This window comes from Oreochromis aureus, linkage group 22 (assembly GCF_013358895.1).
Source record: "Oreochromis aureus strain Israel breed Guangdong linkage group 22, ZZ_aureus, whole genome shotgun sequence".
Lineage (NCBI taxonomy): Eukaryota > Metazoa > Chordata > Actinopteri > Cichliformes > Cichlidae > Oreochromis > Oreochromis aureus.
Genome location: NC_052962.1, coordinates 25,441,770 through 25,460,498, shown reverse-complemented (window position 1 = coordinate 25,460,498; position 18,729 = coordinate 25,441,770). Strand labels below are relative to the sequence as shown.

Below are 18,729 nucleotides of genomic sequence, written 5' to 3'. Positions count from 1 at the left end.
TGTAATTTACAATGATACAAACTTAAATGTACAGGGAGTGCAGAATTATTAGGCAAGTTGTATTTTTGAGGAATAATTTTATTATTGAACAACAACCATGTTCTCAATGAACCCAAAAAACTCATTAATATCAAAGCTGAATGTTTTTGGAAGTAGTTTTTAGTTTGTTTTTAGTTTTAGCTATTTTAGGGGGATATCTGTGTGTGCAGGTGACTATTAATTACTGTGCAGAATTATTAGGCAACTTAACAAAAAACAAATATATACCCATTTCAATTATGTATTTTTACCAGTGAAACCAATATAACATCTCCACATTCACAAATATACATTTCTGACATTCAAAACAAAACAAAAACAAATCAGCGACCAATATAGCCACCTTTCTTTGCAAGGACACTCAAAAGCCTGCCATCCATGGATTCTGTCAGTGTTTTGATCTGTTCACCATCAACATTAGTGCAGCAGCAACCACAGCCTCCCAGACACTGTTCAGAGAGGTGTACTGTTTTCCCTCCTTGTAAATCTCACATTTGATGATGGACCACAGGTTCTCAATGGGGTTCAGATCAGGTGAACAAGGAGGCCATGTCATTAGTTTTTCTTCTTTTATACCCTTTCTTGCCAGCCACGCTGTGGAGTACTTGGACGCTGCGTGTGATGGAGCATTGTCCTGCATGAAAATCATGTTTTTCTTGAAAGATGCAGACTTCTTCCTGTACCACTGCTTGAAGAAGGTGTCTTCCAGAAACTGGCAGTAGGACTGGGAGTTGAGCTTGACTCCATCCTCAACCCGAAAAGGCCCCACAAGCTCATCTTTGATGATACCAGCCCAAACCAGTACTCCACCTCCACCTTGCTGGCGCCTGAGTGGGACTGGAGCTCTCTGCCCTTTACCAATCCAGCCACGGGCCCATCCATCTGGCCCATCAAGACTCACTCTCATTTCATCAGTCCATAAAACCTTAGAAAAATCAGTCTTGAGATATTTCTTGGCCCAGTCTTGACGTTTCAGCTTGTGTGTCTTGTTCAGTGGTGGTCGTCTTTCAGCCTTTCTTACCTTGGCCATGTCTCTGAGTATTGCACACCTTGTGCTTTTGGGCACTCCAGTGATGTTGCAGCTCTGAAATATGGCCAAACTGGTGGCAAGTGGCATCTTGGCAGCTGCACGCTTGACTTTTCTCAGTTCATGGGCAGTTATTTTGCGCCTTGGTTTTCCACACGCTTCTTGCGACCCTGCTGACTATTTTGAATGAAACGCTTGATTGTTCGATGATCACGCTTCAGAAGCTTTGCAATTTTAAGACTGCTGCATCCCTCTGCAAGATATCTCACTATTTTTGACTTTTCTGAGCCTGTCAAGTCCTTCTTTTGACCCATTTTGCCAAAGGAAAGGAAGTTGCCTAATAATTATGCACACCTGATATAGGGTGTTGATGTCATTAGACCACACCCTTCTCATTACAGAGATGCACATCACCTAATATGCTTAATTGGTAGTAGGCTTTCGAGCCTATACAGCTTGGAGTAAGACAACATGCATGAAGAGGATGATGTGGACAAAATACTCATTTGCCTAATAATTCTGCACTCCCTGTATGTTTTATGTTGTTTGGGATGATTTTCAAATTCATGGATAGGATGGAAAATGTCCTGCAAACAAATACATTAAGTGGTATATGAAACCGTTGATCACATTCCTCATTAATAAAATCCTGCTTTGAATGTTGCAGCCGTTTGTGCTGTACGTGATGTTGCAAACACAGTGTTGGGAGTTTCTAGGGTTTGGCTAACCTTAGCACTGCTAGCAGCAGTAGCCTTGGTTTCTTCCATGCTAGCATGAACATCTTGGTGTAGAATATTGTTACCTGTGGCTTCATCTGACTTGTTATGTTCCAGTTTATTCGACAAACTTGACTTTTTTTAACATTACATGAAAGAATTGCAGAACAACGCTAGTTAGCACAGTTGTTTACTTTCCAAATCTACTCATTTACAACATCTCCTCACAGGGAGAGCAAGCTCACTGTACAATAATGAAATAATAATAATCAACTAGTACCTTCTACCTGGGGCTGACTAGCAAAATCAGTAACGTTTAACCACGTTTGACCAGACTGGCAGACTAAGAGATTTAAGCTGTTCAGCTTTCAACCAAAATGTGTAGGTTTTAAAGGCAAACTTCCTTGGTATGTATGGAACTGCAAAACTCTGATGAAGATGTGAATGAAATCCCCTGAAAAGTTACTTGAGATTTTCTGTTACAGTCTATAGCTGCATTTCTGAAGGAGTTTGCAATTTAAAAAAAACCAAAAAACTGCAGTTTGAATATTTCTCGTGTACAAAATAAGTACCAACATCTTCAGTCTTCTGAATCCAGTTTAATAGATAATGAAGATCTGCTCACTAATTTGCAGCACTGCCTGCAATGCTCAAAAAAATAACTTTAGATATGTAAGGGATCCGTGTCAGCTTCCACTAATTGAGACAAATTTGAATTTTGCAAATGTTTTTATTTGCAAAATTGAAGATAAGTAATGTCACTTACCATTTGCAGTAAGCATCCTGAGTTGGTATTAATCACAACAACCAAATGTTGACCCAGTTGTTTAATTTCATTGTTGTTTTAGCTCTAGAAGTAACAAATTGTCGAGTGTCTGTTGTGTTTCCGCCTTGATTCCGTCAATCGAAACCATTTCAAGAACTGGAATATAACATTCAGAGTTATATGTCATTTTTCGTTTATCATAATGATCTACTCTTACTTGAGTCTCATTTTAGCAAGTAAACAAGCAAATTTTAGATGTAGCCCTGCCTGAAGAGGTTGCAAAAAGTACACAAAACCAAACATTAGGACCTTCATACTGGGGTCCATGTGGGTGATGTGCTGTAGAGATCCCCAAACCTGCTTTCTTTAATATCAGAAAATCCAGAATAATGTGTAACATTTAAATTCCATTGCTTTGTTTCATTGGTTCTGTTTAATTATTTATTGTAAAAGGCATGTCGTGGCCCACCTGCTGTGCCTTAATGGTTCACTAGGGGGCTGTGGACCACACTTTGGGAGTCAGTGATCTAAAAGCATATCTACACAAACTTCCCCACATAGACATGCTTAAAAATATAGATACAAACAAATGTCAGCATAGATGTTCTGAAATAAATGAAAAGCTTGTTTTTACTGTTTCACTTTTTGCTTCTTTGTATCACTTTTTTTAAGGCCCTGACGACCGTGACAGCTTTGTTTCTGTAGAGATATCCTGCATGATAGAGCAGCACAGTGCTGAGCTCAGTTTGACAGTGCCCTGCTGAGCAACTGAAGGAAGCCGAACCATGGAGGCGAGGTCTGTGCATGTGCAAAGTGCGAGTGTGTGTCACTGTATGTGTTGGCAGGTGGCACTGGAAAAGGCACAGTAGCAAACAAATTCAACTTGACACGAGTTAGAAAACCAAAATACAAGCACTTTGAGGACTTCCGTTCCCCTCTCGCTCGCTCTGCATAAAATAAACTTATTTATTTAACCTCTCTGGGTTACGCTGATGAGGAGCTCTGCTTTATAGAGATAGATGGAGAGACGGAGAAGGGGAAACATCCCGTCAGTTGTTTATGTTGTTGAAATCAGGGCAGGAAGAGAAGCAGGCATGCTTGCTCTGACTCGCAGAATAAGATGACCTATTTTAAACAGATGCTGGAAGACGAGGCTCCATAAAGCTTATCTGAGCACGACGGAGGCTCGAGTATGTACATATCTTAAATAAGAAAATCATCGATTGGTACATTTAACAGGTCACAATTAATTAATGGATTATAAATTCAAGCAAAAAACACTATGAACTAGTAAGGTGCCACCAAACTCTTTATATAGCCCCAGCATTGATCTAAAAGTCTCTCGGATTCTGCTGGAGGGACTGAACACCATTCCTCCAAATGATTTTCCCTCACTCGCTGCTTTGCTTGCGGTGGACATCTAAAACATCTAATTCCCAAAGGTGTTCAGTTGAAGGCCACAGAAGACAGATGTTCAGCTAAATGTGGTTAACCATGATTGTGTGTTTGGTATAGAGTGCATGACACTAATTATATTGTAGCAAAAATAACTCCAACAAGAGTAAACCGAGTTAAATTTGTTGGCGTATTTGTGTATTCATTGGACTACATTCAGCCACACATTTATGCACATTTGTTGCAATAATAATCTGTGTGTGGGACTGGCTCAAAATAAACTACAGTGCCCACATTCATTGTAATGAAGGAACCTGTTAGTCAGTGCAACGCCGTGGCTCAGTTGTATTTTTTTTGTTTTGCGGACATAAATGGAGCCCCTGTCTCGGCAGACTTTTACTACATAGATGACACTTGATGCTGTGGATTCGTCTTTCTGTGGGATTTGTCGATAATGAAGAGCAATCCTTTGAAAACTCATCTTAATGTGACCCGGCAGCAGGACACCAGCACCAGGTGCAGGATCCAGCCCGTATGGAGCAGATAGTTCAAAGCAGGGCGGACAGAATCAGCGCAACCGCGTCCTCGTTTACATTTTCACATCGAGACGCGGCACGCAGCAGAGAGGCGGCAGATGAAGCCGCACACTGAGGTGTGCTTTGATTGAACAAGCAAGACAGCTCTGATTACAAATGCATGGGTGCGAGCTGCAGAGGAGACGAAGGAGTGGGGGGGGAGAAAAAGACGGCAATGACAGCGTGAGTGAAGTGTGGCAGGAAGACAGATGGGGAAAATTTGATGATCTGGACATTTAACTCCTTGTTTCTATAAAGCTGCTCATGTGTTAATAGAAGCAAATCACGTTGATCATTCATACCGGTGGCACGGAAGAGCGAGCCGCTGTCGATACAAGAGAGTTTGTGTGCATGTGTTGTAGGCCTGCAAGCTTTATGTTTGAACATACGAACATATGGCCATGAGATGGAATCCGTGTGAAATACACTGTGAAACAGAACATTAGTAATATATCAGTTTTCCCTACGTATGGGCCATAAACATGAAAAGTGGGTTTTGTAATTGGTGAGTTTAACTGGAGACAAACCAACTGTTCTCTGCCTCTCATTCACTCACACACGCACATACACTTGCGATTACACATCACAGACGCATGCCGAAATCATAATTTTCTGTCAAATGCTGGTGCGCACACACACACATGCTCCACACTTATGTCAGGGAGGCATTCACACGCTGCTCAGTTTAATTTAGGTTTGGCAGATTATAGTAATTATGTTAAAGAAAAGATTTTTCAAAGTACTTTGCCCTTTTCTGTCCTTGAAGACTGAAACAGTGCTAGCTAAAGGATCCTCATACTCCAATTTTTTTTAAACTCTGCTTTTTACTGGTTCAAGTAGATTGGAAAATATATTAAAATAAAGGATCTACGAGGAGTTATGGTTTTATTGTTTCGCGTGGTTTTATGGCAACAGTAATCTCTGTGGCATTCAGGGAAATGTTTTTCTAGTCATAACTGCAAACTAGCCTTTATATTGAGATGCAGTGTGTGTGTGTGTGTGTGTGTGTGTGTGTGTGTGTGTGTGTGTGTGTGTGCGTGTTTGGTGGCAGCCAATAGAGACGCAGTGACACCAACATAAATTGGAAATACAGAGTATGTCATTGAACTACACCTCTGGGCCTGCTCTCCATTTAGCACTATGTCAGAGTAATGTGTTTGCATACACCGTGTGCTCTATTTGTGTGTGTGTGTGTGTGTGTGTGTGTGTGTGTGTGTGTGTGTGTGTGTGTGTGTGTGTGTGTGTGTGTGTGTGTGATGGCCAATGTAAACTACCCATGAAATTAAGAGGTTTTTTTCGTTTTGTTTCGTAAATGTAGACGTTTGCTTCTGCGTGTGACAATGCAAACTATCCTTGAAATTAAGATGTAGACCAGGAGACGTGTACGTGTGTGTGCGCACGTGTGCATGCGTGAGTGTGTGTGGGTAAACAGATAGCTCTGAGTACTCTCCCGATCCTCAGAAGACAGAGCGAACCTCTAAAGGGAGGGCGGGATTTGAAGAACATTTCGAACATGCTGACAGCTTGTCAGGGCCCTCCTACGACTGTAATGAATTTCAGCCTTTTGTGGTGTGTGGTCCTGCCACACCGATAAGCCCTGGCACTAATGCAGTTAACAAGGAGTAAGAGTGTGCACCCAGTTGTGTGCGCACCGGCTGACATGATGTATACATGCTTCTGAGCATGCGTCACTCAACTCCTACACTCCTTAAACAAGCTAATCATTGCCGGACAGTCTCAGGTGCATTTCTAACAGTATTTAACGCTGCAGTGCTTTTATTTATATGGCTGAGGGTTAGATTAGTAGCATGTTAAAACTCACTATGTGGGAGGAAAAAAACTTTGAACCTAAGACTTTAAGTAAGCAGGTATTGGAAGCCAAAGCCTTCAACTTCCACAGCTGCCTGATCCTTTGGGTGGTGGGTCTGCAGTAGGGCCGGCACATGTGGCTCACTGGAGTTGAGCCAAGCCTGACTTCATGAACTAATGCCCGACCAGTAGCAGTTCACCCCTCCCCCAGGTCTGGATCTTGGGTGGGGTCCCTGGAACCCAGATCCAGGTAGCAAGGTGGTTGTTGTTGTTTCCATAGAGGCCTTATGAAATATACTTAGTTTAGCTTGTCACCCGGCCAGTAGAGCCAGTACCAGCAGCCATGTTGCCCTTGACAACATAGCTCCAGAGTTCGCTAGGGAAGTCTACCCCCTCCTTCGTGATAAGGATAAGAATCTCATCTCTGCTTTTTTTGCACTGGCAGAGACGCATCTTAAAAAAGTTAAGACATGTTTCCCCACTTTGTATCCTCCCGTCTTCTTTTAAATACAGACTGTAAACATCTGGGAACTTAAGGGAACCAGTTGCTGGAGAGGAATTTTGTCCCATTCTCACCTGATTCGAGCTGCTCAACAGTTCTAGATCTTCTTTGTTGTAGTTTTCATTTCATAACCAGACAAATGTTTTCAGATGGTAAAAGATGTGGACTCCAGGCAGACCAGTTCACCAACTAAACTCTTCTACTCTGAAGCCATGTTGTTGTAACAGCAGTAGTATGGGGTAACATTGTCTTGCTGAAATATCCAAGGCTTTCCCTAAAAAAAGATGCCGCTTATGGCGCTTTAAAACCTGGATAAGCCTTTCAGCACTGATGGCGCCTTTGCAGATGTGCAAGCTGACAATTCTTTAGGCACTGATACATCCAGTCCAGTTCTGCCTTAGGCCCCGGAAATTGTGGGCGTCCAATACTGATTTTTGACCTGGTCCCCTGCACACAGAGATTGCTCAGATTTTCATCATCTTTGACTGATATTATGTGCTATACAAGGAGTGCAGAATTATTAGGCAAATGAGTATTTTGTCCACATCATCCTCTTCATGCATGTTGTCTTACTCCAAGCTGTATAGGCTCGAAAGCCTACTACCAATTAAGCATATTAGGTGATGTGCATCTCTGTAATGAGAAGGGGTGTGGTCTAATGACATCAACACCCTATATCAGGTGTGCATAATTATTAGGCAACTTCCTTTCCTTTGGCAAAATGGGTCAAAAGAAGGACTTGACAGGCTCAGAAAAGTCAAAAATAGTGAGATATCTTGCAGAGGGATGCAGCAGTCTTAAAATTGCAAAGCTTCTGAAGCGTGATCATCGAACAATCAAGCGTTTCATTCAAAATAGTCAACAGGGTCGCAAGAAGCGTGTGGAAAAACCAAGGCGCAAAATAACTGCCCATGAACTGAGAAAAGTCAAGCGTGCAGCTGCCAAGATGCCACTTGCCACCAGTTTGGCCATATTTCAGAGCTGCAACATCACTGGAGTGCCCAAAAGCACAAGGTGTGCAATACTCAGAGACATGGCCAAGGTAAGAAAGGCTGAAAGACGACCACCACTGAACAAGACACACAAGCTGAAACGTCAAGACTGGGCCAAGAAATATCTCAAGACTGATTTTTCTAAGGTTTTATGGACTGATGAAATGAGAGTGAGTCTTGATGGGCCAGATGGATGGGCCCGTGGCTGGATTGGTAAGGGCAGAGAGCTCCAGTCCGACTCAGACGCCAGCAAGGTGGAGGTGGAGTACTGGTTTGGGCTGGTATCATCAAAGATGAGCTTGTGGGGCCTTTTCGGGTTGAGGATGGGGTCAAGCTCAACTCCCAGTCCTACTGCCAGTTTCTGGAAGACACCTTCTTCAAGCAGTGGTACAGGAAGAAGTCTGCATCCTTCAAGAAAAACATGATTTTCATGCAGGACAATGCTCCATCACACGCGTCCAAGTACTCCACAGCGTGGCTGGCAAGAAAGGGTATAAAAGAAGAAAAACTAATGACATGGCCTCCTTGTTCACCTGATCTGAACCCCATTGAGAACCTGTGGTCCATCATCAAATGTGAGATTTACAAGGAGGGAAAACAGTACACCTCTCTGAACAGTGTCTGGGAGGCTGTGGTTGCTGCTGCACGCAATGTTGATGGTGAACAGATCAAAACACTGACAGAATCCATGGATGGCAGGCTTTTGAGTGTCCTTGCAAAGAAAGGTGGCTATATTGGTCGCTGATTTGTTTTTGTTTTGTTTTGAATGTCAGAAATGTATATTTGTGAATGTGGAGATGTTATATTGGTTTCACTGGTAAAATAAATAATTGAAATGGGTATATATTTGTTTTTGTTAAGTTGCCTAATAATTCTGCACAGTAATAGTCACCTGCACACACAGATATCCCCTAAAATAGCTAAAACTAAAACAAACTAAAAACTACTTCCAAAAACATTCAGCTTTGATATTAATGAGTTTTTTGGGTTCATTGAGAACATGGTTGTTGTTCAATAATAAAATTATTCCTCAAAAATACAACTTGCCTAATAATTCTGCACTCCCTGTAGATAATGAGATATTCAGAGTCTTCATAATTTCACACCAAATTTTTCCTCAATTTGTCACAGACATAGTTATTTGCAGATTGGTGAACCTGTGCCCATCTTTACTTCTGGTAACGCTGCCTCTCTCAGATGCTCTTTTTATACCCAATCATGTTTCTGACCCGCTGCCAATTAACCTGATTAGTTTCAAAATGTTTTTCCAGCGGTTTCCTTTTAGTACCACTTCCTTCTCCAGCCTGTTGTTGCTCACTTCCCAGCATTTTTGAGATGTGCTGCTGCTATTAAATGTAAAATATTATATGAGCTAATAATTTTTCATGAAATGGTAAAATTGTGACCACTTTTAACATCTGATGTGCGTTCTATTGTAAGTAACATATTTGTGAATAACACATGTTTTTACTTACATTCTACATAGTTACACAACATTTTGGTGGGAATTGGAGTTACGCAAAATAATTAGTAGTTTTTCTTTTAATGTGACAAGAACTTATAGCTGCAGCTCTGTACCAGAGAAAGACAATACATGAGACTGCATCCAGTAACAGTTACAGATAAAGTACAAACCATCATCATAAATACTACTGTTTGGATTATTTTGAAAAGAAACAGCCATAACTTATGAACAGATTCACATGTTTCTATTATATCGTTGGGTTGTTGGGGGTTTTTTTATACAATGAAAAGAAGACTCTCATGACAGATTCAAATGTCAAACAGCGCGCACTGGGAAGTCTGCTGATGTGTTAATCTTGTTTCTTTAAAGCAGATCTTTGATACTTTTCCTTTTTTTTTAAACCTGCCATATGCATACTGTTACAGTGATGGATGCTCATATTACACATTGCCAGATTTTCACATTTTTGGTGTCAGCATGTGGACGAGTATTCCTTATGAGCCAAAACCTCAGGCTTTACACTGCTCTGTTTAAGACTGTTTTTTTTATTCTTGGATGTTTATGATGTCAAAGACAGAGGCTATTCCTTTATATGGTTATCTGAGGTAAACGGCTCCAGCCGTCTGTGCGTGAGCAACAGCCAATCGGAACAAAGGGGAGAAACTTGTTTCTCAGTGATGAACTTAGTGGATGTACAAAGAGCCAGTATCAGATCATTCGATTCATTTTAACCTGTGAATCATGCAAAGCATCTAAAAAAATATTGAGCTAGAAATATAAGTAATAGGTGACCTTTGAAAAGAGTCTGACCCGAGCATTTATTCAACTTTTTTTCTTTTAAGCCAAAAACACTCAAGTCAGAAGAACTTTAGTTTTAAAGTGATTACAAAACAACAAGACTTCTTATATTTTATTAAAGTAAAGCAAAGGATTAGTCACATATAATTATATTTTATAGTTGGAAGTGAAAAATTGAGTACTTTTGCTTACATTTTGCTTTTTTCATTTGTTTAAAGTGGATTATAATACACGGGTTCTAATTGTAATGGAGTACTGTCAAGGTACATCAAAGTATTGGCTTTTGTACTTTAAAGATCTGAACTGTACTTTTAAAAGTTTTAAAAATACATCTCAGTTTTGTGTTAGCTATTTGCCCTGAGCTTCAGCTGTCACTGTTGAAAAGAGTAACGTATAAAGTCACAAATCTGTTGCACCAAGCTCTGCATTCACACACACACACACACACACACACACACACACACACAAAAGCTGTTGTCAGAGGCAGGGTTGGCATGTATCTTTATGCCTTGTCTTCACATGCTCCGAGTGAGCTCTAAATGTCACTTGTCTCTCTCCGCTTCATCTGCCTGACTCATCCTCCTTGTCTTCACTCTGCATTTGAAGTGCTTATGTGTGTGTGTGTGTGTGTGTGTGTGTGAGACAGAGACACTACCATGTGCTGGTGTGTACTTGTTTGATGGACACACTGCTGCTCTCCACCTCCCTTTGTACGGCTCCTGCAAGCACAATGATGCCCACTGCATTGATTTTCTCGTGCCATTTTATAATTATGTCTCCTCTTTTCATTCGTCCTCCCCCTCGCTCGCTCTCCCGCTTTCTCTCTTTTATCCTGTCTCTCTTATCTCGCGCCTCTCTCTTCTATTTTTCTAATTCCACCCATCCCACCACCACCACCCCACCAGATCCATTTTTATGCCTTACTGTGCCCATGCTTGTTATCTCAGCCCTTTCTGTTTTTTTTCCTTCTCTGTTTGATCTCAACTTCTTAATTTCCTCTCTCATCTACGTCACTTTGCCTGGTTTCGTTTTGAACCCTTCTCCCCGCTCCTCCAGAGATGGTCCTCATCGTTTCTGTTTTTGCTCTTCTGTTTTTATCTTATTTTTCTCCTTCTTGCCATTTCTGATTTTTCTCAACCTCGTCTCAGCTGGGACTGTGTTTTCTGAAGATTTTTTTTTCTCATAAACTTTTTCCAATGTTCTTTTTTTTCTCATTTTCTGCAGCCTCTCTGGAGTGCACTCCGTCTTCACCGTAGATTGATGGAGAAGGGCTTCCCAGCCGCAAAAGGACGCTGACACGCATCGCCTTGTCGACACCCACCTACACTTCTTCCTGGACCTATCGCAGCTCTCCATCTCTTCAGTGTCCAACCTCTATTCCTCCAAAGACCGATCTGGATAGAAACCATGCCTTCGTCCCAGCCACTCCTGTGAACTCTCACAAGTTCTGACTCGCTGTTTCCTCGCAGTTCAAACAATTGCTCGCAGCTTCTCGGAGCCTGACCAATATTTTCCATTGCAGGCGCCCCATCCCCAGTCATTCCTGCCCTTTGCAGCCAAACCTTCACCAGACCTCTCACACACTGACTTCTCTCATAGCTCTCTTCACTTCTTCTCCCAAAACTCTAGCCTAACAAGGTTTCCAAAAAGTATTTGAGCACAGAGATAATTTCTGCTTTGTCTGTGCTTTTAAGGCTATCTATCCCTACAGTAAAAAGTGACATCTACAGTATAACTCACTTTCCAATCACTCAAACACAAGTCCTGAACTGTTTGTGGCATGTTAGCTCCTTCATCGTAGCACTTTAATGTGTGTTTTCTCCCGTGCGTACTCTTGTGCTGTATTACCGATCCTGGTTCTACCCCGCTGAGGACTCTCAGAAAAGCAGCAAAAAAGACTGTCCGTAGGACTGCTATTATACTACTCTATACTTCCCTTTCTACCTTTCTTCCTCCATATTTCCAGATTGTACTTCCTCAAACATAAGAGGAGAACACCAAAACACACACAACCATGTATGTGCTTTAGTGTCCTTCCTCTTTCTCATTCTATGCATAGATCCTGTGAACAGTGTTTGACAACACCCGGTGAAGTGTCCATTGTGTCTCCCTCTGCCCTCTATATTGTATATATCTACGGGTAGACAGTAACCCTGAGAGAACTTCACTGTGAAAACAAATAACATTTAGTAGGAGAATAAAGACTGAACCTGGCATCACATTAGGTACGCTTAAGTTGGCTCCCTGAAACGAGTGACACCGTTGTGAAAAGCAATCCAATGGAGATGAAGCAGAGCCTGAAACGGAGATGAACTGCAAGGAGGAAAGTCCCTCGGTGTCACTGAAAGCATGGTGCTAGTAGGTAAACTAATTTGGCAACCCAAAGGGGGGTTGGCTGAAAGAAAAAAAAGACGAAGAAGAAGGCAAAGCAAAAGGGCTCCTTGAACAAAGAGGGGCTTTGACTTGAAATTCTTTACTCTAATGAGGAGAGAGAAAAAAAGAAGAAAAGACATCAGAGATAACAAAAGAGGAGCCTTTTTCATTTCCTCCCCTCTGTTTCACCAACTCTTTATTGCTTTGTCTGCTTTCCATCTCACTGCTTGAAACTATTTTTAGATGAGATATATTGAAAATAGTGTAGTAAGAAGACGTGCTGTGTGCAAAAGCTCAACATGGAAATGTTTTTTCTCAGTCATATTGGGAACATACACCGCATCCTATTTATGTCAGATGGGAAACTCAAATCTCTACTGTCAATGTGAATAATGGCCACTCACTGTTGATGTTATAGACGTTTTAACAGCACTTAAAAGCACATTTGTCTGTAACGAAACAAAACAGCTGTAACTTGGACCACTTCATTATGTCTGTGGGTGTAAAGACATTATAAAAATCTGTAGCCAATATAATGACCTCTCAGTGTTAGCCGCTGATTTCAGTGTATCAGAGTGATATTTATCAAAAGCTCGCATCCACGCTGGTGTAGCAGGAGCTGTTGTCACGGCAACATCTTTTTCTTTCCTGGACGGGCTCTGTCAATCAAAGGCACATTAAAAAAATAGCAGCTGCAGTTGGAGGAGAATACAGGGTGGGAAAAAAACAAAAACAGGGTCGACCCCTGAGAGCCATCACATTTTAGTGGAATTCCATTTGCACACAGGTCCTTCTGTGTCCACCCATGCATGGTTTGTATAGCAGGCACGGCCTAATGCAGCACAGACTTGCAAGCAGATTGAATAGTATTGATCACTTCTTCGGGACATACAGTTGGTCCTCTAGGATTACAAAAACCGGGAGGGGGGGGGATGCTGACAGTCACAGGAATGGAGTTGTTCGGGCTAAAACACAAGTGGTTATTTCACGGTTGGGTGGTGGTGCTGTGTCCATGGCTGTCAAGGCTACAGCTGGGAAGAGGAGGGCTGAAGCTTCCTTTAAGTTTGATTTCTTTACTACTTGATTTCCTTTTCTTTGGAAAATGTCCATAAACAAACTTAAAGGAATGGTTTGAATTGGTAAAGAGTTGCTGAGTAGAGGTGTGCGGATCTGCCACCATGTGTCAAAGAATCAGTGGAGGGTGATATATTCATGGAGGTGTTATTCACTGAAACAAATCACCAATTTTGGGATTAGAAGACCTAAAGAAAACAAGCTGTACAACATGTAAGGTCTTGTTGTGTCAGTGGAAAGGTAGAAACATGTGGCTAAGTTGTAGCACTGGTTTTGAGCTAGCATGTTAGCTTAGAGAGGTATTGGGTGTTCATGATACTATAATCATTAGTCATTTGTGAGCAGCATCAAACAGGCATCACCAAACTTGTTACTAGGTATCTCTGATATCTTTGTCATAGCACATATTGATGTACAAATCTAGCTCTAGCTCAGCATAGCAAAAAAACTAAAAAAGCGTTACCAGTCAAACATCTAGCTGGTGTCAATCTAAGAGGTTACATTTTAAGTTAAGGAGTTTTCTTGTAATAAGAATAAGACTAGATGACAGAATAAGATCAGAATAAAGTCTTGAAATTGTAAAAAACATATCTTACTGTTTAAAAAGTTAAACTATTGTATCAGTTTAACTCTCATGTCTACCTGTAGAAGGTTTCATGCAGCAACCTGTTAGCTTAGCTTAGCATACAACAGAATCTATATACCAGCACTTCAAAAACTTTAAAATCTGTAGAAAAGAGAAAGAAGGTGGGTCTTGTTATGTTCACACAGACCAAAGCTAGCTGTACCAGTTTCCAACCAGTTTGCTAATCTTTATTGGACATAGGAGTTATACTGGGAGAAGCACGGTGGCGTGGTGGTTAGCACTATCACGTCACAGCAAGAGGGTCCTGGGTTTGAATCCGCTGGGTGGGGTTTTTCATGGGGAGCACTCATGTCCTAGTACTCCAGCTTCCTCCCACAGTCCAAAGACATGCACATTTGGGTAATTCCAAACTGGTTGTAGGTGGGAATGCGAGTGTGAATGGTTGGCTGTCTCTCTGTGTTATCCCTGCGATAGACTGGTGACCCATCCAGGGTGTACCCTGCTTCTTGTGCTACGACAGCTGGGATAGGCTCCAGCTCCCCCCGCAGCCCTGAATTGAAAAAGGAGAAGGAAATGGCAAGAACTCTTGGCAAGAAAGGAAAAGCATGTTTGGATATGGTCAAAAGCACACAAGAACCTGACAAGGCAAGTGTCCAGGCATTCTTAAAATTTAGTAGGAAACGAAATCAACCCTGACTTCTCTGATCTTCCAGTATATGAAACAGTTGCATAGAATTTCATCATTTTCGATGGTAGTCCAGTAAAGAAAGCACTCTGCTTTCTAACTCGCTTTCAGCTCAGCACTTCAGTGTGGCTGTAAAGGATTATTCAGAGCATTCATATCAAAATATATTTCCTTCCAAAGTGTCTTTGAAATGAATTTTCCCAAATTAAAAAAAAAAAATGGGGTCAATTTGCTTGCAGGCATTCCACTGCATAACAAATGTAGCACTGTGTCTTAGTGCTCCATATGCCAGACTGCAGCACTATGATAACCCAGGGTGTAGGGAGTAAAATATTGATTTTGTATTGATATTCTCCAGAGGGTGTGTTCCCTACTTGCAGGGAGGGAAGCGACGGAATAGATTCAACTCCAGAGGCATGAGGGGAAAATTTCCACAGTTTTTGCTGGCTCTAATATTCCAGGTATAACCAGCTTGAGTTGTGGCACCTGTACCAAGGTGTCTAGGAACTTGCCTGAACTGGCCTTACAGACTTCTAGTGCCCCTAAGAGTTTTGGCACACACTCGCAGACACTGATACACAGTGCACTGTTACACAAGAGATCCCCAGTGCAAACCTCACACACACAGTTATTGCACAAGCACTTTCACACATGCTGACACACGTGTAAAATCCATTCAAGGACACAGACTTAAACAAATGCACAAGCACATACACAGAGTGACAATGCAAGCAGCGCACACATCAGTTAACAGGAAGCGTAGTCACAGCCGCTGACATCTTTCACATTAGTTATGCGTAAATACATGTAAACAAATGACACCTCAAACAGAATTTAAACAGAGGACAAATCTCAGATTTGTTTTCTGCCCAGCTGATAGCATGTTTCAATTCTGCTCCGAGTGCTTTTGTAACAGGCATGTGAGCGAAGTCTCTTCCCCCAATCTATCTACATATAAGGTGCCTAATGATGGATGATAATGGAATTGATATCGTAATAAGTGTACATAATAAAGAGATTAATCTTGATGTATTATGTGTTCTCTGTTTATTCCACCTACTGATTTACACTGTGCAAGGTTGGGTGTTTTTGTGAGTGTGTACAGCTCATGCGCTTTAGGTTTAGTGATTCTTTTGTTACTGTTGTGGGCTGACTGATAGGACGTTGCTATATATCGGCTATAAAAGAAAAGCACTGACTCCAAGTCTGAAAAATGAAGCCAATGTAGTTTCTTAAACCTGCATTCTTTGTGATGGCCACCAGGAGGCGACTCCTCTGGTCAAACTGTACAGAGGTTTATGAGAAAATAGCCCCACTGCCTGCTTGATTTATGCCCTCACTAAACACTTTCTTGATGATTCCACGTGTCAGTCACTAGATTTAACTTTTATTTGATACATTATGGCGCTCAATTACTAAATCATGATCATATTTAGAGTAAAATAATGAAGCCGTGTTTCATGGATGCGATACGGTGTTTGTATTTTAAGAAACTGCGAATGAGTGAATGATGAATTTTGATTATTACTAAAAAGATTATTCTGTATTGTGAAGTTAAAATAACCCCTAAAATTAAATTAATTTATTAATGTTACAAGATATACTAACTTAGACTTCGTGTTTGTGTCTAGGTGTTTGATTTACTTGGTTACTTTGCAAGCAGATTTTGGGGGCCTTGTTTAATCTGTATATCTGCTTTCACCATCATTCTTTGTATAGAGTTGTAAAGCATTGTTTTCTTCAATTCTGTACTAAGAGAATACTACAATAGCCACGAGCCTCTGCCACCACTATAATAATTTCAAATCTAAATTTTAACCAGTTAAAGTGTCTGAAGATTAAACATTGAGCACCATACAATAATATCCACTGTTAGCAGTATGCACAACCTTTTACTGGGTATTTCTTGCAAAAATGAGAGCTTCAGTCAGTGTCTGCATTTTACTTTTATACAGGCTTAGACTTTTTTTTCCTAAAGGCCAAGATTTAATTGAATTTGCATCTTAATCTGATATGTTTTCTATGGGGAAAGTTAGTATGCCTGATGATTGATTTATTGATTAATAATGAATAAAATTACTTCTTTAAGAATGGCTTCTGAGGAAATAGAGGAATGTGAGCTTGTTTGCTGTAGGGTATGAACTGTATTATTGTACCAGGGGTTTTGGCATGTACTTGCATTAGAAGGAGACAGTATTGTGCAGGTTTCATAGGAAAAGTTTTGAAAAACTAAAGAATACCGGTGTATTACAAATCATGTGATCTGCAAACAAACAAAACTGATGTCCTAGAACTGCTCCACTGTATGCTGTAGTGCTTGTAAGAAGAGCCATGCTGCATTGTGGAGGCGGGCTAAGGAAGAAGAGGTGCACAGCAGGCGTGAGGGATGAAGAGACCGAGAGAGGGGACAGAAAATCGCTAACACTCAATCCCCTGCCTTCCTCTCCCGAGACCCGCATCACACCCTCAGCACTCTGGGCTCTCGCCACCTGCCTGTGTGACATCCCCAATTTTTTTGTATCTGGAAATTTCCCTCCTTTGGTTTCTCACTTTGCCCTGTCCCTCTTTTCGCTCTTTGAGTTTTGCTGCTCTAATTCTATCCGTCACTCATTCTCTGTATGCCAGCGACTGAGAATCTATCCCAAACACGTGCTCTCTCATCTCTTCGTTCCCCTCTCTTCTCTCCCTCCCTACCATCGTTTTATTGCTTCACAGCTTTCAGTCGTGTCTATTTCTATATCCTTGTGTTCTTTGTCGCCACACTCCTACATGGCTTTCTTTCACTTCTGTCTTCTTCAAAGATTCCCTCTCTCCTCCTGTCTGTTTGTGTAGCCTCCCCGCTTTGTGTCTCTGCGTCATCGCCAGCCTGGCTGTTGTGCATAATGCTCCGCGTTCCCATCTTCCGTCACACGTTCGTGTCGAGCACAAGCAGGCAGCTGTATGAATTAAACATCTTAGACAGTGCACACACTGAGCCCCTTTGGAGTGTCAGGATGAGCACTGGTTCTGAGATAGGGGGCTCTGACCACACACCGTGAGTGTTTGCCAGTGTGTGTTACTTAGTGCTTGACACTGCATCCCACTGAGCAGTGAGGGTTATCACATGTTTGTTTTTTTCATGATTTATGGTCAAAGGAAAGAAGGAACAAGAACCTTTCAACCAATAAAAAAAGTTTATCCCCCCCCCCGCAGTCTTTTTCATGCCCTCCCCGGCTCTCGGCACATTTTATATTCCTCCACTTGTTTGAGTTTTCAGCCTGTTTTGTTTCAAACTCTTTATTTCACTGTTGTATTTTCTCACTTTCATTGTTGAAATTACATTCACCTTTTTTTCCTTTTTTCCCGTGTTTTTGATCTTTGCGTTTTATCCTTCTGTTGTCTTTCATCCACACCTCACCCTCTCTTCCCCTAACACCCCCCCCCCCCCTCCCAATCCTGTTCTCACTGATCCTGTCAATACAAACTTTCCAAAGCGACTGATGTTGCTCATTGCGGCGAGGATCAGCCTTGGATGTCAGCGGGACGCGTGTACGGTGTCTCTGTGTGTATCATTATCTCTACACGTGTCAGTGTCTGCAAGGAAAGACTTCAGAGTGTTCTTCATGAGCATGTCATATCTTCAGAAAGCTGTGCATTCAGGTAAGTGGGCATCAGGAGAGTCTCTCCCTTCCCCACCTAAGTTGGCTAAGCCTTCTTATCATCCTGTGCTGTGTGTTGATTCGGTAGAGATCAAGCTGACGTCCATTTGGTCGACTCCCTTTTCAACAGTCTCATTTCATTGGGTTTTATCTTTGCTACAGCCACACTGCAAAGGCAAGATTCCCACTGGCTGCACTAATTGATTGTGGCAACATTTGATGGTTCCACATTAAAACCTTATTTTAAAAAGTGTCTTTCTAGTAAGGACATGTGAATGATCCATCCATT

General features: G+C 41.6%; 1 protein-coding gene across 2 annotated transcripts in view; it reads left to right on the top strand.

Annotated features, from left to right (window-relative positions):
- The window catches only part of samd12 (sterile alpha motif domain containing 12), a 132,482-nt gene extending 116,652 nt beyond the window's left edge, over positions 1 to 15,830 (top strand). For both annotated transcript variants that reach the window (XM_039605105.1, XM_039605106.1), the window contains one exon: positions 11,309 to 15,830. In XM_039605105.1, coding sequence (XP_039461039.1) covers positions 11,309 to 11,345 — 37 coding nt within the window. In that variant the 3' untranslated portion in view covers positions 11,346 to 15,830. The remainder of the gene's footprint in view (positions 1 to 11,308) is intronic.
- Positions 15,831 to 18,729: the final 2,899 nt, after the last annotated feature.